This window comes from Paramisgurnus dabryanus, chromosome 22 (genome assembly GCF_030506205.2).
Source record: "Paramisgurnus dabryanus chromosome 22, PD_genome_1.1, whole genome shotgun sequence".
Taxonomy (NCBI): domain Eukaryota; kingdom Metazoa; phylum Chordata; class Actinopteri; order Cypriniformes; family Cobitidae; genus Paramisgurnus; species Paramisgurnus dabryanus.
This window is the reverse complement of record NC_133358.1, coordinates 32,616,899-32,640,877: the sequence shown is the minus strand read 5'-3', so window position 1 is coordinate 32,640,877 and position 23,979 is coordinate 32,616,899. Positions and strand designations below refer to the sequence as shown.

The window sequence follows — 23,979 nt, the reverse complement described above, 5'->3', positions numbered from 1 at the left end:
GGTTATGGACCTATGCTATGGGTTATCGAGTTAAGCTTGGGGTTATTGAGCTACCCTCTGGGTTATTGTATAGTGTTAGTAATTTCAGTGTGCTTTGCAGCCTGTTGCATGTTTTCTCTGTTTATGACAGCAGTCTGGATGAATGTATTCTTTGGCAGATGGTGGTACTGTTGCTGTCTGATGGAGAACAGCAGATGTTTTAAAGGCAGATATGAGCTTCACCTGCAACAGTTTCATTAAGCTGTCAACACTTCACATCTTAATATTTCTCCAGATCCTTCATGCCTGAAGAGGTATTTCTAATAAACACAGATTATCTCAGATTAAAACCACATATCTTGAATAGAAGACTCAAGCTTCCCACACACTTGTTAAAGCAGCACGACACAAAGCGGAATGCCGTTACACATTGGGTGTGCATTATTTTCAAATAATTCAAAGTACCAGAGTCAATTATTCCTCTTATACCACGGTTACCACAAACATTGCTCTGGTGGTTATTTTTAGACATTTAACAGGTCAGGTGTGCGTTTATTGAAAAATAATGCATAGATGTGGAACATTTTCTCAACCAATCAGGCTCATGGTATAATATATTATATTTACTTAACAAATAGTGTTTGTACTCTTGGTGAACAGTCACTCAATAAAAGAAATCTTATCATTTAAGTCCCCTAATTCTTATTCTGCAATGACTGATTTACTCAAGCCCTGATGTCCTGTGATGTTGATATGAGATGATCTGCATTAATAATGAGCCTTTAGAAATAAAGTAGAATAAAATGGGTGTAGTGTTTAGTATGCGTTACCAGATCTTCTCCTGTGAAAGCAGAGCATGCTGGGAGTCTCTTGCATGTCTGGACGTCAGAGTCTGTTAGAGAATATGTGCAGGTGACCTCTGTATCTGTGGGAAATGCATTTGATGCCGGTCTGACAGCTGATGTCAAGCTTCACTGCTCATTTCAATGAGTTTATAACATCATCAGTCATACATACTAATAGAAAGCTTGTGGTTGTTTAACTCATCAAACAAAAGTTCTGCTGTGAAACTGAACAGCGATTCTGTTTTCATACTGACCACATACATCTATACTATGCATTTTAAATGCTAACCAGTGATTTTTAGCACATTGTTAAGGGTGAGCTGGTTTGTTTTAGCACATTGTCATCTCTATGTGGAGTCTTTCTATAGATTAAGCTTGGCTTTCTTCTTAAGTTATTGCAAACGTATCAGAAAGCATTTAGTGGCATTAAAGAGAGCTCCAGTGACACATTAACAGTGTCAGTCTCAGTTTCACCCTGAGGTTTCTCTCAGCACACAGATTTATATCTGTAAACCAGGAACAAAATGGCTTTTCTCTGTTTAATTCGTCAGTGATGGGGACAGAGAGCTTCGCTCAAGGGTACATCTGGCACTCGGCTCTCCAGGGGCCGCAGCCACCGGCGTTTGCCGACCGCGCCGAGCACGACGGGGGCTTTTATTTGTGTTCCTCTCCTGAAAATAAAGCTTACTTCTGTTTGAAAGAGCCTTTCACCGGGTCTGTCGGAGTAGACTCGCTCTATCTGCAGGGGTGCAGGTTAAACTTCAATTGGATGTGTTCACAGCTGGAATAAGAGTATCTCTAGTTGCTTTTGAAGAAATAAAATAAAAATAAAGATAGCGAGAGAGAAATGGAAGGGTCTGTTGGGACGATGACTAAAGTAGCCCACCGGCATTTGATATGCATGGCTGCTGAATCACCGCTGTGTTTGAGAGAAAGCTTGGCAGGAAGGTGCTTGTGTACTTTGTGTTTCTCTTTTTGCTCTATTAAGACGGTCAGAGATGATGTTTTGAAACTTTCATAAAACTAAAGTTTCAAGGTACCCTTATAAAATTGTTATTCAAAGAGTGCATGGATGTGACCACTGTTAAGAGTAATAATGAGAATTTAAGGACAATCTATAAGAATTACAATCTGAATAAATAAGAAATAACAGTAATATATTGTAAATGATGTGCACAGTAAAACGAATCTGTATGATGATTTATTTTTTGTGAGATTGATTCCTAAATGTAGACGGTAACAGTAAGACCTCATGCAGAACTCACTGATGTCATCTGAAGTCATGCGTTTCCTCTCAGCTGGTTTCAGTCTTTGTTAGGCCCTCAGCTGTTCACCCAGCATCCTCTTCCTGTGTCAGGATTGATAACCGCATCTCCTCCACCAATCTGTCGTGTGTGGTTTTCTTTTGCCTGCCAGCCGTGGTGCTGTTGATGAACCTCCTGTTCTGCTGTATGTGTGGATGTTTCCAGCTCAATCTTCTTGCCAAACTATTTCTACTGTATTTACACTCTTCAGTTACTGGACTGAAAAATAAAAACCATCTTAGCTAATAATATAATATAATAATATCAAAATAATGCAACATATATAACTTCATAGTTAACTAATGATAGAATAATAAAATACTTTGTAATAAGGTGATGAGGTGATGTTTTAGTTTATTACTATGAAAGCTGATTATGGAAGGGATTTATGGCGATGGTATTGGGTGGGTTTTTGGATTTGCACAGTAAAACGCAGACACCGCATTGACACAAACATTGTGCTGTTTCACAACATTCATTGTTAGCCTGTGAAAAATACAACTTGGTTTAAAAGCTATTTTTGTACAATATTTAGAGATGAAACGATATAACAGCCAATAATCTGTATTGGTCGCTAAAAGCAATTTTTAGCACTATTGGCTATCATTGTTTAAAAACAGCTGATAGTCATGGCCAATCCTGTCAATCAAAAAAAAAAAAAAAAAAACAGGAAAATGCATATAGAAAATGTAAAGAAACGTCACTAATTTAATGTTCAATATTAATGAATGAATAACTTGCAGAAAATTTAATCTTCAGAATGTAGTTAAAGCAAGTTAATATAACCACCAAACTATCGGTATCGGCAGATATCAGTCTGAATAATCTGTGGAAACATTTTATATTGTTGCATCTCTGCTAATATTTATTAAATATAATATGTGTATTACTAAAATACTGTCCTTACATTTTCAGTTTTCCCCCCAAACCCTTAGGCAGTAAATTACAGCTTACACTTAGACAAGCGCATTCATTAAGTGTCAGTTTTGTGTCAGATGATTTAAAGGAAACAGTTAGGTGATTAGCTTCCCGTGAGGCAGAAATGTCGAACAACAGCGGGGTGCAGACCGCCATATGGACCAGAACCAAATAAACAAGATTGATTCCGAGTCGATCGCGGTGGGAAAAGATTCGTTAGCTCGGGGTCGTCGATTAACACGGGTCACGCTGGGCGAGTTCAAGGGTCACCTGCGGCTTTTTCCCCTTTAAATCATTAGACAGACAGAGAGGAACACAATTATATCCCTCTGCTGGTGTTTTTGTGTCTTTCTCTCTGAATGCATCTTTTCCTCATGGAGTTAAAACAGCGGGACTCATAATTATTCTGGATTCTTTGGGTTTGCTCTGCGTTCTTTAACCCGAGTGTCGCATCGGTCTTTAGTGTTTCACACATACAAACACAATTAATACAAGAGGTTTGGTATCCCGCTGTCATTTCCAGAGTGTTAGTTGACACATTTCAATTTGTTTTAAAGTGAAGGACAGCTCGAAGATAAATCTGTACAGATAAGAAATGCACACCAGTTTAAATGATGACAAGCACTGTATATTTTTAAATCTGCTATTGTGCACAGTCCATCACGCAAGACTTTTTAGAGATTTCTGTACTTTGAAGTTAATTTCAAGCTTGTTATAATCTTAAAAATCCCATTGTGGTACATTAGAAGATACATTTTCTGAAATATTAAAGCTGATTTTTATGTCAGTCAGTCAGTTTTGAAACAATAGATTGAACATAGATTGTGTGCGTGCGTGCATGCGTGTAGTTTTGTGAATCGGTCAGCAGGTCTTAGCTGATGTAACACAACCTTGAAAAATGTCACATGACAAATATTCCTGTGATGACAGCACCATCAAACACTTCCTGTTGCAACATATTTTCCCATTTATTAAATTCTTGAATTAAATGTTTGGAGCCTTGAACTGAACCCACTGGATTTGATATGAATCATTAAAACATTACAAACTCCGATTTAAAGGGGACATATAATAAAAATCTGACTTCATGTTTAAGTGCCCCTTGTGATGTCAGAAGGGGATAATACCGCCCCTTAATCTGCACTATCCAACCACAGCACTGGCATTTAGTGCAGAGATCAGCTCATTTGCATTTTAAAGGACACACCCAAAAACAGCACATTTTTGCTCACACCTACAAAGTGTCAATTTAATATGTTATAATAAATTATCTGTGGGGTATTTTGAGCTAAAACTTCACAAATGTACTCTTTATTTGTACTCTAATTATTTGACATCTTATAGTCTTGTGAAATGTCCCCTTTAAATCCCAAAAGTGAGCATTTATAACAGGCATTAAACAAATATTTCATGCATACTGTAAAGCATATACATTATGTAAGTAAGGTAAGGAGCATTAAATATTGATTTGAAATATTTGATTTGCTCAGTTTTAACAAAAACAGACCTTCTGTGAGGAAAACCTGTTTACTTTTTATAATATAATGACATATATGTTATTAAAAGACATAATAATTTTTGTGTAATATTAAACTGTACCTGTCAAAAGGATTTGCAGCCATGTGTTATTAGTTTCTGGCAGTTGTTATCTTGGAATAATACCTGTGAATTTTGTGACTGGCCAATCAGAATCAAGCATTTTAGATCACAAATAATAAATAAATAATTACAGATAAGTAGTTGAGGCGAGATGCTTTATTGAAACGGTAACATGTTGGATTAAGCGGTTATGGGTAAAATTTTACAACTATATTAAAGAAAGTTTATTCTTTAAATGTTCAAATCACACAGATTTGTGGCTTCTACAGGGAAATATTATCATTTAACAATGTGGCAGCTCATTGTGGGTCTTGAAACATTTTACTGAAGAAACCCATTGGGATTTTTACTTTCCTCTACCTCAGAAGTGATTTGAGAACATTTGAGTAGTTACGGTTTGTAAAGGATGAAACTGGTTGATAAGTTGTATGTAAGTCCTGCAGTATATTTATATTTCATGTTTACTGGAGTGTCTGTTCATCTAAAAGCCCTTCTGGGCTGATGGCAAGCATTCATCTTTTTTCCATTTGTAAAAGCTCCGATTGCCGTGACCCTTAGCAGCTAAACGCATGACACACACAGAAATGGCCTTACTTTCATTTATTTATGTTTAATGTGCAGGTTTGGGCTCTGTTTTAGACCACTTAATGCTGGGTGAGATCCAGAGACCGCTGTGGGTTCCATTAAAGATACGATCTCTCCACCAGCAGACCCCTGAGACCCTGAGCCCAACGCTGGCCGTCACATTAAAACCCACCAGCAGCCACTAAAATACAAAGCAGAAGAGTTTGAACGCTCTGGAGAGTTTTTACCGGGTGCAGATGGATGCATTAAAGTTTCTATTAGATGCATTTGTTTGTGGGTTAGCGGTCACTCATTCTGCTGGATTGATTATGGTTTGGTGTAGATAGTGACTCTTCTCAGGGCCGACGAGTCAAGGAGGTCACTACCTATGTAGAGCACATCAGAGTGGTGATCTTCTCTTATATATGTAGGGGACAGCGGGGCACAAAATAAAATATTAAAGGAAAATATTAAAGACAATAAACACACACATTTCTGCTACAAATGAACACTTAACGTTTGTTTGTGTGATCTACCGTTATCGTACAATTACACTGAAAGTGACAGGAGTGCAAACTTTACCCCATAGGTGGGGTTCATTGTAACAAACAGGGGGTTTGTTGTAACATCTGCGTTAGTTTAAAAACAAATAATTCTATCAAATTCTGTCCACTTAAGGTGGATATTGTTTATATATCTGCCTATAAAAGACAGATTTCCACACATTCATCCATAAATCATCCTTCATCTAACCATCCGTTTATTATGCAGAAATGAATAGAAATAGATTTTTTTTTAAAGGCTGCTAAATAAAAAAAAATCATAAATCAAAATATCATCATATTGTTTTCATTTCATTATCATTGTATACCTGAGACTGTGTGACAACTTACCCCGCTATTTAAAAATGTTTTCAATCCCAGCTATCAGTTACTTGGAGTTGCTGACATGTTTCAAGATAGTGTTGTGTTTTAGGTAACAAGACTAATATAAAATATTAATATTAAAATAATATAATGTTGGATTTGGTGACTTACACACCCAACTCAGAAATAAAAAAATGTTAAGACCATAAGATGATGAAATTTACTTTCATGCCTCCAAAACACTCTTTGTTCAATATCTTAACCAAAACTTTAACAAATCCAAATCTCACAGTAAGAGAAAAAGACCAAAAACACAGATTGAAATATTTAAAGTAGTCTTGTTAATTAACCCCGCGTTAGTTTGTGCCCTGCTCACCCCTACTGTATGTTTAGATAAAACAGAAGTGTCATTCAGTCCAGTTGTGTTTTTAGTCTCGGACCTTCTCCAGTCCTCTGGTGTTAACAAAAATAACAACTAATGTTGCATCACCTTTTCACAACTGCATATCATCATCAATAAAGATGCCAGGTTCTGTCTGGCAGATGCCTCTAATTAATGTTGAAAACAGTGAGACGGATCTGCAAGCAGCTGTTTCCACCATTCAACCCTGGAACATCTCAGGTCTCTTCCAGAAGTGGCACAGCGCCTGAGGCGAGACGCAGCACTGAGAGAGAGAGAGAGAGAGAGAGAGAGAGTTTCTGTAGTTCATCAGCATATTCTCTCTCTCTCTCTTTCTCTCTCTCTCTGGTGAAGGTTGAGTCACTTTCTGTTGGCGGTGACAAGATCTCTCTGGAGTGAACATTAGTGAGAGTGTTGCAGGTGTCTATAGGCTTTCCTGTCACGTGAAATCTCCCTGGATGTTTCCATAAACCATGTGCTGTGATTCTATTGTCAGGACTTTTCTTGTGTCATCCACCTAATGAGCTTTGAGATAAAAATCATTAATCAAAAAAACATAGAATGACATCCATTATTCTTTGATCACAGCTTTTGTTTTCAGTTTTCATGATAAAATCACAGTGATCAAGAACTTCTTGTGATGTGCATTTATAGGAAATGTTGGAACTTAAAACTGAAATTGTGATTTGTTTGATGTGTTTTTTCCTAAAGGAAATTGGCAAAGAAGCGTAAGGAGACGTTGAGCAGCACACGTCAGGAGATGACCGTGATGGTGAACTCAATGGATAAGAGTTACACTGAGCAGGGTACCAGCTGTGATGAAGCCATTTCATTCATGGACAATCACAATCTCAATGGAAGACGTAAGTTCTGCTCATAACAGATCATCTCACATACAGTACTGCACATAAAGAGTCTGTCAACACTGGCTGATTTCAGTAAACTGGTTGTGCTGGTGATATTTATGTCTCAGATTTTCCTCATGATGTCCCATCAAATTATGATTGACAGTTGTAATCATAGATATGTATAAAGGCTAGATGTGTTACGGCGGAGTCTCTAACGTCATCATCTGGCAGCCATCTTACCACAGGCAGCTCGCACATTCGTAGCATTGAGTTTTAATGGTGCAGGTACTTTTAAATGACCACAACTTGCTCAATTTTCTACCAATTTTTAAACAGTTTGGTTTCTTACAAATGTTATTAGCGTGGCTATAATTCTGGATGCTTTAACATGTGTATAAGTATGCAGTGTCATAGGTACATCTTGACTTTCATAACAAACCAAACCATTTGAAAATCTGTAAAAAATTAAGCAAGTTATGGTCATTTAAATTACCTGCACCATTACAACTCAATGCTACGAGTGACCGAGCTGCCTGTGGTAAGATGGCCGCCAAAGGCAGAAGTTTCACTTAATTGGCCAGCAGCGGCGGCGAGACATCTAGCCTTTATACATATCTATGGTTGTAATCCCTCCAGCAGTGCACTGGCTTCAAGAACACCACCCATGTTAAGCTGAACCAATCAGATCTTTTCTCCTTTCCATTTGACATGTTTGTCAGATATTTGTTTAAAGGTGCTGTAGAATGTTAAACTGTATTTCTGTAGGCATTGATGAATAATAAGAGTTGTGTATATGGTATTGAGATATCATGAGCCTCAAACATGATTGTTTGCTCCTTCTTATGTAAACCTCAAAAGGCCGCCGGAAAACAGACCAATCACAACATAACACCGACTGTGACGATACAGTCAAGATGTACGACCACAACATTAAATTACACATTAAATTTATTACAATGTTGTTACAATGCTAATTACAAAGTTGTGACTGCTGAGTAAGCTCTATATGCTAGTTAATGCTACATGCTAGTTAATGCTATATGCTAGCGTTTAGCCTGAAGTTCTACTATTGACGTTACAGTTACGTTTTGCAGGTCCATACTGAAAAAACACAAACTCAGCACTCAGAAACATCCATTAACAATCTCCAAACAATTGATTATTCCTCAAAATCTGATACAGACTTAAACATAAGATCTGTTTACACACACACAGAGCTACTGAAGGAGAAACAGCCAATCAGAGCAGAGCTCAACATTATTATTCATGACCCTTTCAAATAAGGTAATAATAGATCACTTAGTGTAAAGACAAATCCTAGGGTTGTCAATGGACATGAAAAACTGACTCTGGATCATTTTTTAATCAGATAACAATTTAACAGATTTTTACAACATCTGCAGTCATACAGTTACTGTGTTTTTACACAGATTTCCCAGCGTTCATACTTTAGTTCAGAAGACTTGTCATGCAGTAGTTATGATTGGTTAAGAGAAACAGTTGTGGTTATGTGGCTTTACATTCAGATGACAGTAACTGGTCATGTACCTAGAGTCAGATGATTTGATGTGGATTAATATTGCACAAGCATCTCTGTTTCCACTCGATGTGACAGATGTGTCACTCTGTGAAGTGGCCGGTGAACAGGAATAAATAAATAAACATGGGCTCTTAGCGCCTGTCGGATTTATCTGTGACCTTCTCATTGCTGTCTGTCTCTATAGCTGTGATTGACAGACGGGTCGCTGCAGAATGAGCAGTACCTTCACCACTGCTGTCAGCCTGTCTACCTGTACACCTTACACACACAAACACAAACACACACAGATAATGTTTGCCTCTTTATCAGGTCTCATTCTATGTGATTGTCCAGCGCATGTTATTTTAAAGAGACACATGTAATCAAACTATTCTAATGTAGTTTGTTTTGCTCTGAAATGGCTTTGACTTTTAATGATGATTCAGTTATAACCAAACAAACACTTCACTGTTATACTGCATACACAATAAACACAAAGCATTGCGTTTTCACTCTAGATTACTCACAGGATTTCACTTTCTGTCATGCAAATTTTTGTTTGACTTTAATATTTTCACTTTGTGCAAAGATGTGTTTTCATCCCAATCGACGTTATTTGCATTGCCCTGCGTGAGTTTGCGTCTATTCGTGTCTTTACATTGACTTTGTATGTAATCTACTCACGCTTGGTGTGTATTACAATCTTTCTCAAACTTACATTTGTTTCAATACAAATTTTGTGTGAAACCATAGATGTTAAATATGTTGAAATCCTGTTTAATTTTGACACAAAAACAAACTTTATCATGTCATGCCACCTTTGATATACAGTTTATAAATATCAAACTAACATTTAAACTAGCTGACAGTGTTTTATGAATGAAGATTAACTCTCTTAATTCTTTCTTGGCTTATTTATAACACCTTTCCTGCTTTTTATTTTTCTTTTGTTTTTGCTAAAAGCTGTTTCCTCGCCGTCATCCTTTACCATGAAGACTAACACGCTGACCACATCCGTACCAAACTCCTATTACCCAGGTAAAACTCAGTCTTCATCTTCTCATCTCCTGTTTGAAACTGACGTCACATCTGCACGCTTTACACCATTAAAACAAAGTTACTTGTGAAAAACATGCCTGCTTTAATTCATCATGTGAGAGAAAACTGAAAACATTCAACAGTTGTATGGAGATGAGCTTTTGTTTTGTACCAAACTCTAAAGTTCATGTTTTAATTTACACTTCAGTGATTCATCAGAGTAAAGTTATTTATCTGTGCACTTCATCGTTCCTCATGAATAATGCTTAACTTTCTGCTAATGTCTTACTGTTTAATGTTTTCTCTGGAATGAAAGACATTTTTCTCTATCTTCTCTTCTTTGTAAACCTCTCGTCTTTCGGCTCCGGCAGACCCCTTTGTGCCGACTGCAATCTTAGGTGAGAAATCTCCCGTTTGTGTTGGCACACGTCATATAGAGTGTTGTCGAGTTAATGTTTTGTGTTGATGAGAGACAAAAGGAGGTAAAAGACGCTTCCTCACATTCATACCTGCCTGCTTTGACTCTTCTCTGTGAGATACGAGGGTTTAATTCCCCCCGACCGAAGCTTCCGCTCATCCCATCCGCATTCCGTGTGGTGCGTGTGACGTCACGTCTGTCTGTGACCTCTCATGTGCATGGACAGATGATGTGGACCGGATGAGGGGGGAGAGAGTGAACCACAGACAGACAGGCAGACAGGCAGACAGACAGACAGACAGACAGAACAGCCCACTGTCATCTCCCATATGTTTGAACACTGCAGTTTGTTTCTGATGTTTAGTTTATAGAGGAACAGCTCTTACTGATCTTCATCACGATCATTTATGAAATCTAAGCATTTCTCTCTTCACTATGTTAAAAGAGGGCGTGAGGTTTTCTGCAGTGACCGGCCACTTTTTTAGCCACTTGGGTTTCCAGAAGTATTTTTCCCCATTCATTATCTCTATACGAAGTCTCTGTAAATATTTCTGTGAGTATTTTAAAGGTGCTGTAGAATGTAAAACTGTATTTATCATAGATGAATAATAAGAGTTGTGTATATGGTAAAACAGACCAATCACAACATAACACCAACTGTGATGTTACAGTCATGATGGTCACTCACAACATTAAATTAAACATTAAATTAAGTACAATGTTGTTACAATGCTAAAAACAAAGCTGTGACTGCTGAGTTAGCGCTATATGCTAGTTAATGCTATATGCTAGTTCGTGTTATATGCTCAAACATAAGATCTGTTTACATACACACAGAGCTACTGAAGGAGCTGCTCTTAGAAACAGCCAATCAGAGCAGAGCTCAACATTATTATTCATGACCCTTTTAATTAATGTAATAATAGACCATTTCATTCTAAAAGAAAATCCTAGGGTTGTAAATGGACATGAAAAACTGACTCTGGATCATTTTTGCACTTAATAAAGCCACAAACCTTCTGTGTAGATATTGAGAACAATTTAACAGATTAATAACATGCATTCTTTGGCACCTTTAAATGATTTAATCTCTTTATTATATTGACTAGCATTAGATGAGTAGTTCTGCTGCGTTTACATTTGAAACTTCACGCTGAACTGAATTCAGATTCAGAAGTGATTTGTTTCTATGACTGTTCTCAGTTTTTTCTTTCATTAAAACAAAGTTTGAGAAGTCAATGTTTGAATGAAATTGGCTGTAGTTACTTCTTTACTTCGTTTAACAAAGAGTCGTATTACCCAGCAGCCCTTGAGGCGTCATGTAGATTCAGGCTGACGGTTTTAAAAATATCGTTGGAGTATTTTGATTGGTGGGTTTTGCTGTAAGGATTTTGAATGGGACTTTTACTTCTGAAACGTTTCTGTCTGTTTCTGTCAGCTGATTTGGCCTCGTATCAGAGAGACCCAGAAGCTCAGATTAGTCTCTGGACTTCATGTTTAGCTGCTCTTGCTTCAACTATCTTGTTGCTTATACCCTGTTTCCTTCTCTTCCTGTTTTTCTTCACATTTAACCTGTTACTTAAAAAGTGCCCATTAATGGTAAGTTGACGATCTGCCCTGTGTTTTTTTGGGGGTGACTGTCAGTGGGATCTACTTTCCCCCCCTCAAACCGTGTCGCCTCTCTCGCATGGCCTTGTGTCGCATTTCGCCCTCCCCGTTCACCTGTGCAGTCATTAGTTAGCATGGCCGTCACCCGTGGCCGCCCTCTTCATACATATGTGACACCCTCACCTACCCGCATCTTCAGCTGTGGTTTCTTTTGGTTTTGCCTCCGCTGCTCCCGACCCTGTCGTTGAAGGTGTCGCATCCGGACATCAACCCTTCATTCACTATCGACGGCCATCATTTCACCGTTCGGTTCATCTCATCTTGACATTGCATAGCGAGTTTCTGTGTAGATGTTAGCGTTCAGGTAGTTTATCAGAACGGACGTACGATAAGTACTTTAAGGCCATGATTATTAATGCATATGTGAGATGTTTGTGGATGAATGTGTTGGATTAGCATCACCTGTTTGTTCTTGTTCTCATCTTCTCGTGTAACTACGAAACCCATTTCTGCAGATTTCTCTGTTGTCGATTGGTGGTCGTGTGGGTCTCATGATTTGTTTCGTCTGCTTTGTTTTTGTCCTGTCAGATGAGAATCACACGATGAACAGCGAAACCAGCAGCCTGGTTCAGTCGCACACTCATTCCTATAAGAAACGGGAGGCGGTGGACGTACCGTATCAGACGGGTCAGCTGCATCCGGCCATCCGAGTGGCAGATCTTCTCCAGCACATCACACAGATGAAGTGTGCCGAGGGTTACGGCTTTAAAGAAGAGTACGAGGTGAGTGACGCTCACGCCGATGATGACCACCAGACACACGTTAAAGGAATAGTTCACAAGAATAAAGAAAACATCTGTCACCGTTTACTCATCCTCATGTTGCTGTTATAACCTTGAAGAATCATTCTCAGTGGTTGCGTTTGTCCATCATGATGCCATACCGTTTCAGTCTAAACTAAATAATTGAATTGGATTATTTTGAGTGACAGTTTACGAATCTTAATCTGATCCTAGTAAACAATGTCAGACCTTTATTAATTGAGTGAAATATTCCTTTAACGATCACTTGTCTCAATCCTTTTTATTGTTCACCATCATTGGTTAGTGTTTATGTTCACTGCATGCTCTCCATGGGTTTTTTCACCTCTGAATGGATGTTTTATGAGACTTATTTTTCACATTAAGGCCTTGACATAAAGCTGATACTGTTTGATAAGGAAACGTAAAGCACAACTCTTTATGCAACCATCTTGTTGGATACACAAACCTTCACTCTTTGTGTGTTTGTGTGCATCACGGCTTTCTCATGCACATCTGAATGAAATAAATAATTCACCTGAGATGAACGCGTTCAGACTGCGGCTCTGGCTGCCCGGAGGGTTTGATTCATTATGGATTAGGGTTCAGGTAGTTGTTTAGTTTTGGAGCACTTCCTCTCCTCCTCCTCCTCCTCAATGTGAAGTTATTTTGTCCTAACTGTGTTTCTCTTCTTCATTTTGAATGCGGTCACTACTGTGTGTCTCTGCTAGCATCAACACTAAAATATTCCCTTATCTTTCCCTCCGATTCATGCTTCTTGTTATTCCATACATTAACATTGGAAAAGATAAATGAGGTAAGCACTCATTTCTGGATATATGTAAGATGTTTTAGTTGCTTGCTAGTTGATAATGTGACTTTTTAGCTCCCCGTCCTCTTTTAAAGCTCCTGTAATTGATCCTTGACTAAGCTCCGCCTTAAAATGTTTCTGACCAATCATTCCTCAGCAAACGTATCATCATCATCTATATTGTCAGTCATTTATAATGCCAGTATGTGAAGATAACAGTGAATCTTACAGAGAGGACACACAAATAAATGTTGGTAAGGTCATGACATTATTGTATTGTGTTATTATAATCAGTTATAATCTTTATTAAACAAGACTTTTCTCTTTTCAGTTGGTGAATATCACAATATCGTAGTGTTTCTTTATCTTTTTCTAAAAATCGTTTTGTAAGTGAGCTGTAGTAGCTGAGGGGGCGGAGCTTAGTGAAGAGTCAGCTGTCAATCTTAGAATCTGTATTAAACAGTATATCTATCTGTCATCACACATCTGAAATATTCTCAGATCAGTCAGATTTTTTAAAACACATCATAGGCTTTAAAACTTTCTAATGACCCATTGTCTTAAATGTTCACTCTCCATGTGCTGTATTGCATTAAAACTGCATATGTAAGAGTAAAGGTCTAGGGTTGGACATCATTTCACTTCTTCTGGTTTGCTGAATTCATCTCATATCTGCAGTAATCCATCCACAAACACCTTCATCTCGGTTCCGACTCAAGCATGCTGGGATGCATAACAATACAGCGAGACTTGTTTGCTACTGCATATAGATGATGAATTATTGAATTACAGCTTTATTCCTGCATGTTTTGGCATCTTATAGATGATGTGAAGGTATTTTTGGCACCAGTATTATTTGAGTAAGCTGCTGATTGTACCTGCCGTTGAGACTGAAAGGGTTAATGTTGTTATTCTGAACACATTTTTGGTAGCGTTGTGTTTTCTCTTAGGAATCCAAATTTCACTTTGATTTTAACCTGATTTTAGTTTTGGCAAATAAAGAGTGCCATACCTTTGGGCTCATTATTCCAGTGTTGTTTCTGATTGGCTGAGGTTTTGAGTATCGACCAATCACAACAAATGGCCTAGAGCGACAGAAACAGCCTGCAGCTTCCTGTCAGCCATCTCGCCATTCCGGTCCGTTTCAATCTGATGTGAAACTCATTTATTCAGCACCATCTTTTATATTTCCTAAGATTATTTTCTCATCAAGTGAAGTCGAAAAATCATTTTTCTCTCAAGCTTCATTTCAGCAACTCTGAGGTTTTTCATTTTTCAGATTCTGTAATGTTTTCACATCTTGTATTTATGCACCAGAGCTGCAGTCAAAACACATAAATATATATTCTGATGACAGATTCACTCTCACTGCTTGTGCGTTTGACTAAATTTATACTTTCTATCATATAGAGGATTGACTCTGAGGTGCATGTGTGCGTGCGTGTGTGCGTGTCATTAACTGTCAATCATTCCTGTCTGCAGTGTGATGTCACATTAAAGGACAGATGTCTCAGAAAACAGATGAATAAGACATATCTCTGTGTTCTGAATGATTTAAGTGAAAACCAAGAATATAAAGGACTTTATTCCAGTGATGTCAACATGCATTAAACTTCTTTAATGTCTGGTTGATCAAAAGAAAATGCAGTTTGTATTAAACATGTCTGTCTTTTATTGTTCATGTGATCAGCTGCGTATCTTTATCATTCTTTATCTTTATAATAAAAAGTAATTTGATGAGTTAGACTGGAGGATTTTATCACGGATGAATTAAACAAATAGTGACTTATGTGTTTTAGTGAGCTCAATTCAGAGGCACAGCTGGGGTTTTTTATATAAAGATTATAAAGACAAACATTTTTCTTTGAAATAAATCATTCAGAGTGAGATCAGCTATGTGTCTTAAAGGGATAGTTCAGCAAATAAATAATGGTAAGCACACATTATTTTTTTTATCAATTTTTATCAAAATATCTTCTTTAGTGTTCAACAGAATAAAGAAACTCATACAGGTTCAGAACAAAATGAGGATAAGGAAATTTAAATTTTCATATGAATTAATATTCACCAGACTCAGTGGGCAAGGTTTCTCTGTGTGAGGATTTTTTTAAACTCTTTCCCCACACACACATTTTTTTTTAAGTTGCCCGCCAGCATTTTTTTGTGATTTTCACAAAAGTTTCACAAAATGCCTTCCAGATAATGTTCTTCTATAAATATATAAACATACAAATATATTTTAAATGAAAGAACCGACCCTCTGCTTTCAAACAAACACACAAAACAAAACAAAAAAGTTTTATCCTATCTTCATTTGTTCTCTTTTTATCACCTCTCAAATATGGGTAAGGTTTCTTTTAAAATACCAAATTTTGAACAAAAAGCTAAAATAATTACATTTAAGAACTTTTGTTAGAGATCAGATTAAAACATACACAGAGTTTTTACTGATTTTGGATCAGTGGATGCTTCAGTGTTTCATAAGTTCTGTAAAAGCCCCACCTGGTGGATAATAGCGGAAATATGGATTGCCTTAAAAACTTGTCATTGACAGGGAAGTGTTTTCTCTTAATTGAAGATGGCGGGGAAAGAGTTAATAATGACAAATACAAAAAAACATTAATCGGTTGTGAAAAATGTGCAAAAAAAAAAAATGAAGTCTTCATAACATTAGCACTATTAACTATGAATGGATAAATGACAAGATATTGGTTAGTTAACTTGAGCACAATTCTGTTAAATCTTTGTACACCCTTTGTTTTGAAATCAGTACCTACAGTTTTTCAAGCTGTTCATCTGTTTATATTTCATCTCTTTGTATTCCTCGCTGAGATGAAGTGAATCAACTTGTCAGAAGCCATTCTGGATTTTGCCATTTGCTCGTACAGTGGCTCTGAAATGTCAAAACTTAGAAAATTTAATCCGATCTGAATTTTTGTATGAGTTTCAGAGTTTCAGAAATGTGATTGACACAACATTAGGTCATATTTATTTTTTAATGTGCAATCATTTCTGTGGAGAGTTTCAGACTCGTTGTGCAAACTTCTTAAATCAGATTTCATGATGACCTGAAAGCTACGACCAGCAGAGAGAAACAGCAATGAAGGTTTTTCTTTGGCCTCTAATAGTTTATGAGTCATATTTTCGGGTCACTCTGGTCAGGTTTACTTGACTACCTGAGCGTCATGTTTGAAAATGAAAGGTCATTGACGGTCAAATCTTTGCTTGAGACCCAAAGATGACCTTCTTGGCAAACATTTGGCATGATTCATGCTCATCGTATACGGTTTACTTACGATCTCGGCTCAAAGTTACAATTGTCTCCTAATAGCAGAGAAAGCAGTTAGACCAAAAGATCCCTCTGAACATCCGTCAGATCCGCGGTTATTACCGTAGTGAATATCAGCCATCACGGCGGTGTCATTAACCACAAAGAGACAAATGATGGAGTGGTTTCCCCTGCAGATGTAACTCATGTCATCATTGTATTCAGATGAAGATCAGCTTCCCAGGAGAAAGACCTGCAGTTACTTGCAATCACAGCCAATCATCTGAATTGTGTGGAGACTGTGGGATATATCATCTCAGAATATAATACATCATTACGCTCTATTTATGCCTAACGTCCACACTTTTCAGGGAATAAAACTGCAGAAATAACCGCCGGCCCTCAAACGTCAGCGCTGAGCTTTATTTTCATAATTAGTTGTAATTGCGCGGCTGAATCCTCCATACGAAAAATACATATTTCATGACTTTATGTTTGATTCAGTGTCTGCTGTTTATGTTTCTCTCTTTCATATCAGTGTCTGTCAGAGAAACCATCACAATCCTTTCATATAAAGAAATCTTCTGGCTTTAAGACAGATAAAAACATGAAGTATAAAGCGTGGTATTAAGATGTGAATCTGTGATCTTCATGCTTGTTTGTCTGAAGGTTTCACCTGTGCTGTTATTCTTCATGTCTAAACCTTGTATGAAACCCAGAACATTTCTTTAATAAATGAGTTGTTTTCACTCTTTAACTGTTAAAGGTCTTGTTTGTCATTGTGTTTGCATTTCTGCTAAGCGTCTGTCTTCTGTGTTTCTCTCAGAGCTTCTTCGAAGGTCAGGCTGCACCGTGGGACTCGGCCAAAAAAGACGAGAACAGGATGAAGAATCGTTACGGCAACATCATCGCATGTACGTTTGTGTGTAGATATACAGAAAACCTCATTCATTCATACAGACGTGTGTGTGTGTGTGTTTGTGTGTGTGCGTGTGTGTGTGTGTGTGTGTGTGTGTGTGCGTGCGTGCGTGCGTGCGTGCGTGCGTGCGTGTGTGTGTGTGCTCATGAATATACGCAGGCTGTCTTAAGTGTCAATGCTAATTATTAAAATCAGCTTATATGAAGTGGACTCATTTTTCAGGGTGTTCCTTTAAGACCTAAAACTCCTAATGTTTTCTCAAGAGCCACTGGATATAAGAGACACTGGTGGCTCCAGAAATGTCATGTCTTATTCGAAACGGCCAATCACAGCGCAGGTTCTGTGCAGCCGGCTGCAGGCGTGTGTGACTGCGAGCGCAGTAACGTGTCACATCACATCACTCAGAGAGAAAGACTGCGACGCATGCATGAGAGTTCTGCTGCTCATACCGCTGCTGAACACAAGACCTGAAGCTTCTGTGATTACATATCATCAGATTCAATATAGATGACACTGAAAAACAAACAGATTACACTAAACAAAAAAGATCAAAAACCTCACAGCACTTTGGTCCTAGAAAATTTCTGTAAAATTGTCAGAAAGGCTTCTGTGTGAACACAAACACGTCCTGTAAATGTTCTGGGATTGCTCCATAAAGAGGACCTACCTCAGTAACATTATTATAACATTTATGCTAAGCATTCTGTGTGAACAGGAGGCAGAAATAATGTTGTAAGGGGCGTGCAGTTGTGAATCCACGCACAGATTTTGAAAATCATTGGCAGTGTGAGTGAACCAATAATCAAACGATCCCGAAAAATTCCTGGATGCATTTTCTGTGTATTTTCTGTAATCTCTGTGTGAAAAGGGCTCATGTTTGCTGTGTAAAGGTTTGCATTCCTATCAGACAGACAGACCGATGAGAGGTCAATGTTAAGTTTTGTTTCAGGTAGTTGTTGAGGTTTGAATGAGCTGAAGTCTTTGTCTGATGTTTTGATTCATTTGTGTGTTTTACAGATGATCATTCACGAGTTCGACTTCAGCCAGTGGAGGGAGAACAGAGCTCAGATTACATTAATGCTAATTATGTGGATGTAAGTACACGTCTGGGTCAGTGTGCGTGCGGGTGTGCATGTGTGTGTGTGTGTGTGTGTGTGTGTGTGTGTGTGTGTGTGTGTGTGTGTGTGTGCGTGTGTGTGTATCTGTGTGTGTCTGTGACTCTCAGTGAATATCATGAGCATCTGTTGATGTAGACACATTGTCAGCAGATTCTGATTTGATTTCACACCCCATCCTTAAACAGAAAACACCTACAGGATCATAAACACAACACAAACACACACACATTAATATCAGTATATACAGTGTGTGGAATCAGTGTTGACAAACAACTTTTAGAAAATCCAGTGTGGACGTTGTGTCAAAGCAAAATGTCCGATGTCCAACAATAGTTCATATTCAAGATTTCTTTAGTGAATTTTTTTGTCCTGTGTATGAATTTTGATCTTGCATGTAAGATTGAAGATATGTTTTATGTTTATAGTTGAATCTATCCCATAATTCCCTTTAGCTGTTGGTTTAGTTTAGTGAGGTATGATTTACTAACTCAAATAACCCACCTGATGTTACTCCACGTCCTGAAGCTGTTGACAGAGTAAATGTTGTTTTCGTCTGCTGTCAACCTCGTGGCCGTGATCCAAACACACCGGCGCTCTGTTCTGCATACTGATCAGCCCGTTTCTGTCCTCATCTATCTGCTTAATATGCCGCTGGTCTGGAGCGTGGACACCATGTGTTTGAGATACTATAGATGCTTTAAACAAGTCAAGAGTCTTAAATAAATAACTCTACAGATCTACACTAACATTATACAGTTCAGAAAGACTTGTGTTGTACTGCTGAGCAAGGGCTACCACAATGCATAAAAATGTTCTGGAGTGCAACGTTTTGATGTAGTCTACTCAAAACCTTTTTTTTACTTTATTTTACTTGTTGATATGTTTTATCATTGTTTAAAAAGTTTAACATACATAAAAGAAGCCAAGCTAATATAAAAATATGTAACAAATAAATATTCAAATTAAGGCTATTATTAAAATGTGCTTTGGCTGGCAACTCTCAGACTCTGTGCGGGCATCCTGGTGCCCCTGGGCATCATGATGGAGACCACTGACTCACACTCATATCATTTACAGAATCTGTACAGGTTACCTCTCTGTGCAAAAATATCGATACAATTAACTATCATGATACATTTTTTTTCACGACAGTGTATCAATTTGTCAATATCTACTATTGATATTTTTAAAACCCCAGTTGTCTGTCATATACGGCCATTCTGCCAATGTCTCAGAAGTTAGCAGGAGTGAGAAAAATGGCAGAACATTTTCAAACACCTGCAGATTTTAAAGTCAACATGTGGAAGCACTTTGGCTTTAAAAAAAGTTTTTAAAAAATCAGCTCTATTTTTTTTACATTTTTGTTATGAAAAAAAAGTATTGCAATGTATCATGATATGTATCGTATCATGAGGCCCTTGCCAATACCCAGCCCTATTCTCAATACACTTCACGCTGAACACATCTGTCATCATCCAGAGGAGGATATTATTCAAAAATTGTCATTGACACACACACACACACACACACACACACACAGTCATATTTTGTTTATGTTATGTAATAAAATCCAAACTTTATAACACTGAAAAGTGCATCCATTGACATTTTATTCTGATAACACTTTTATAAAGTCTGATTTAGCTCAGTCTGATCCTCTTTAGATGTTTCAGAGTTTATAATTTTTTAATGTTGTTTCAATTTCCTGTTTGTCTTTTTTTTATTATTGTTCCTTTAATTTCAGTAATGTGTGTACATCTTCTTTTCTGTCAAACGTACTGTAAATGTTAGGGTTTGAACCAATGACCTTTGCAGTGCTAACACAATGCTTAACCAATGAGCTACAAGAGGACATTTATTTAAAACCATTATTTCTTAAAAGTTTAGTAAAAAGTGTTGTTGACTTTGAACTTTTGTAATCTTTGTAATGTAATTTTTTATTTTATTTTTTATTTTTAGGGCTACCATCGACCGAATCATTACATCGCTACACAAGGTAAAATACTGAAGTTCTTTTTACCTCTTTTAAGTGTCAGTATACAGTACTGTGCAAAAGTCTTAGTTTTAATGTTTTAAAGTTTTTAATACTAAATACACGTTTCCTTTATTTTCTGGATGTATTCTATTAAAGAGACTGAGAAACTATTATATATCATCACTATAACATTGCAAAAACCACAAATCCATTTCTGGCATGGTGGCCTTAGACTTTTGCACAATACTGTACCTTGATTTTGGTTTGATGTGTTAAAGTTTTTACCTCTTTGTGTAACTTTTATTTATATTCATGCATTTGATAGACTCACTGTTTTGTGTTATAACTTTGTCTAAGCACAGTCAGAATCATGGGTCTTGTTGTTAGGTATGAAATGGATTAGTTGTTCTTTGTTAATCTCTCAGTTTAGTCTCTGGTGAACTCATCTGATTGTTGGTTAATTGTTGTGAGATCGGTCTGAACACAATCACGTCCTCTAATAAACTCATGAGTGACTCGGGGAGCCTCATAATTACCTGTTTATTGGAGCGATGCCGAGCCGATCCGCAGAGACGCTGACTGTATCAAACTTTCTGTTGTTAGTTCCTCCCACAGCGTCCGGCGGGCACTTTTAATCTTTCCTGACACAAACTACAAACTTTACTTCACTTAATTCTTTATTAGTTTGTATTTTGAAATCCAGGCAATTCTGCTGTTAAGGGAACATTTCTGTCCTCTAAAGAGATTTTGTTTTTAGAAATTCGTCCAAAATCCCCCCCTTCAGTATGATAGAAGATCCTGCAATAACAACCAGCTGGATGTGTCTTTATTCCTTACATTAAATATGAAGGATTTCCTCTTTGTAATGTTTTATAACTGAGATTTGCTGTACGTGACACCATGAGATGAACTTCACATTAAACCAGAATTCATCTGAATGTGATGAGATTATCTGATCAATAGTTGAACAGAAACGCCGTTGATTTTTTATGATTTTAGGTTTCTGGAGTTTCTCTAATGGAAGAAACTCATGTATGAAAGTGTGATGCTCAATTAAAGTAACACACACACAATGACACACACACACACACACACAATGACACACACACACAGAGAGAGAGAGAGAGATATTCAAGTCACACTAGGAATATTTGCCTTCATAATGTGAACAAATGAGTAGATTCATGAATAAATGCAGCACATTTGAATGTCAGCGCTCAGAGAAACAGCCGGACTGTTGCGGCTCTCGTCCTCTCATGTGACGGCTAAAAAAATGGGAATAATTTTCCGCTTGAGAATCCCTGAGGTCTGGTTGAAATGAGGATGAAAGCGTTGTAGTCTCGGGGTGCGAGCGTCTGACAGCGTCGTGCTGCTGTAGTTTCTCCCGCTGAGAGCCGACGGTCGCTCCTGCAGTAATTGGTGTCGTCTGACTTCACTTAAAGCCCAAACCGACTGAACAGAAGCGCTTAGAGGATCAGCAAATTACAGCAAATGTCAGAGCGGCCCGCGATTCTCCTGACGCGTCCGGATGCTGGAACGGTCCCCCTTCTTTTTTTAAAGCGTTTGTGTTTCTGCTCAACGCATGAGAGTTTATGATCATATAAATCTACAGTTCAGGGGAGTTGACGCCGGTTATATTTTATTTGAGTATTAAAATCCCTGTGGAGAAATAAAAGGTGGGCATATACAGTAAGAGCCGTAATATAAATGCGGTTTACTCGTCTTCCCTTACGGCTGTTTACAGTCCCCACAGATGAATGCAATAAAATAACGGATGGAAATAATCCTCCGAGTTGTGACAGATGTTGAATAAATGCATCAGGTTTACATGATAACCAGAGAATGAGATGTGATGTTGAGCCCACAGCCGAATGCAAAGTCACATTGAGCTGGATGAGTTTGTGTGTGGATGAATATATTTAAACTGTTTGCTGGTGGATTGTGTATGGTTGTGTATTGTTGTGTAGTTTAGGGCGTCAGCGGTGAGTTAATTAGTTTGTCAAAAGTCATTTCAGGATTTGCTGTTGATTAAAAACAATGTTAATTAGAATTAATGAAACGTGTGATTTTAATTCCTCACGCCGCAGTCTTTTATTACTCGCACGCTGCTCTTATTAAGATGATTTGGAGCTCTAATGAAAACACAGATGCAGAAATGTGCATTTATAAATGAGATATTTTAACATCTGCGGCTGTTAAACCCTCCACCAAATTCACCAAAGAGCTTCAGGATTTCTGAATGTCACTGTGTTTGTTTGTCTCAGGGGAATATTCGCTTTAGCCTTTAAATGTCCCCATCATATTTTACTCTATTATCCAAAACAAAAGATATCAAACTTTTTCTGGTGATTATTGTAATTATTTCTAATGATTTATTGCAGTACGTCACTGTAAACTGGCTGATGTTGTATTTTTGGTCTTCAGGTCCCATGCAGGAAACCATCTACGACTTTTGGAGGATGGTGTGGCAGGAGAACACGGCAACCATCGTCATGGTAACCAATCTGGTGGAAGTAGGCCGGGTGAGTTTTCCTCTGATCAGAGATCAGGTTACTCAACACCCATCAGAAATAGGAACAAGTGATGATATGTGAGTTTTATTGATTTTATTCAAGATAAAAGAAGTCTCTCCAGATTTACCGTAGTAAACGTGTGTGATGTAAAACAAAGGCCTTCAGAGAAGATCTACTGCACACTGTTGGGAATGATGAATATCTGGAGGGCAATGAAGAAAAGTTTGAGCACTGAATAATATTGAGAATAAAATCTCAGATCTTCTGTAAGTTTAAGTGCTTTTTATGTTGCAGACGTTAAAAACTTCTCAGTTTAATATGAAGAATTTACTCTAAAAAACTTTCAAACCATCAGTGAGCTTGGCTTGTAATCTGTGTGTCCAAGCAATGGAAGACAAGGATCAGATAGATTTATTATTTCTCTTCTCTAAGTTAGTTTGGTCTGATCTGTCCATAATGAGCTCGATATACAGCAGAAACTTTATCATAATGCTTAAAGAAACTTTTGAGATTGGGGAAGAAATATTGGTATGTCACTCCAGCGTTGTACGAAAAGCAGAAACCAGCAAGAATTGTCCTCAGACCACACTTACACACATGTCTGGGATTCATCACGTGATTTGTCCCGGTGGTCCGCTGCATTCTTTAGTGAAAATCAAACCCCCTCCT

At 37.7% G+C, this 23,979-nt stretch overlaps 1 protein-coding gene across 8 annotated transcripts in view; it reads left to right on the top strand.

Annotated features, from left to right (window-relative positions):
• The window catches only part of ptprma (protein tyrosine phosphatase receptor type Ma), a 156,587-nt gene that overhangs the window by 123,473 nt on the left and 9,135 nt on the right, over positions 1–23,979 (top strand). For 4 of the 8 annotated variants that reach the window (XM_065258927.2, XM_065258928.2, XM_065258929.2 and 1 more), the window contains 8 exons: positions 7,187–7,338; positions 9,806–9,880; positions 10,252–10,278; positions 12,495–12,688; positions 17,612–17,699; positions 18,722–18,798; positions 20,782–20,818; positions 23,222–23,319. In XM_065258927.2, coding sequence (XP_065114999.1) covers positions 7,187–7,338; positions 9,806–9,880; positions 10,252–10,278; positions 12,495–12,688; positions 17,612–17,699; positions 18,722–18,798; positions 20,782–20,818; positions 23,222–23,319 — 748 coding nt within the window. The remainder of the gene's footprint in view (positions 1–7,186; positions 7,339–9,805; positions 9,881–10,251; positions 10,279–12,494; positions 12,689–17,611; positions 17,700–18,721; positions 18,799–20,781; positions 20,819–23,221; positions 23,320–23,979) is intronic. The other 4 variants (XM_065258930.2, XM_065258931.2, XM_065258932.2 and 1 more) reach the window with 2 other exon arrangements.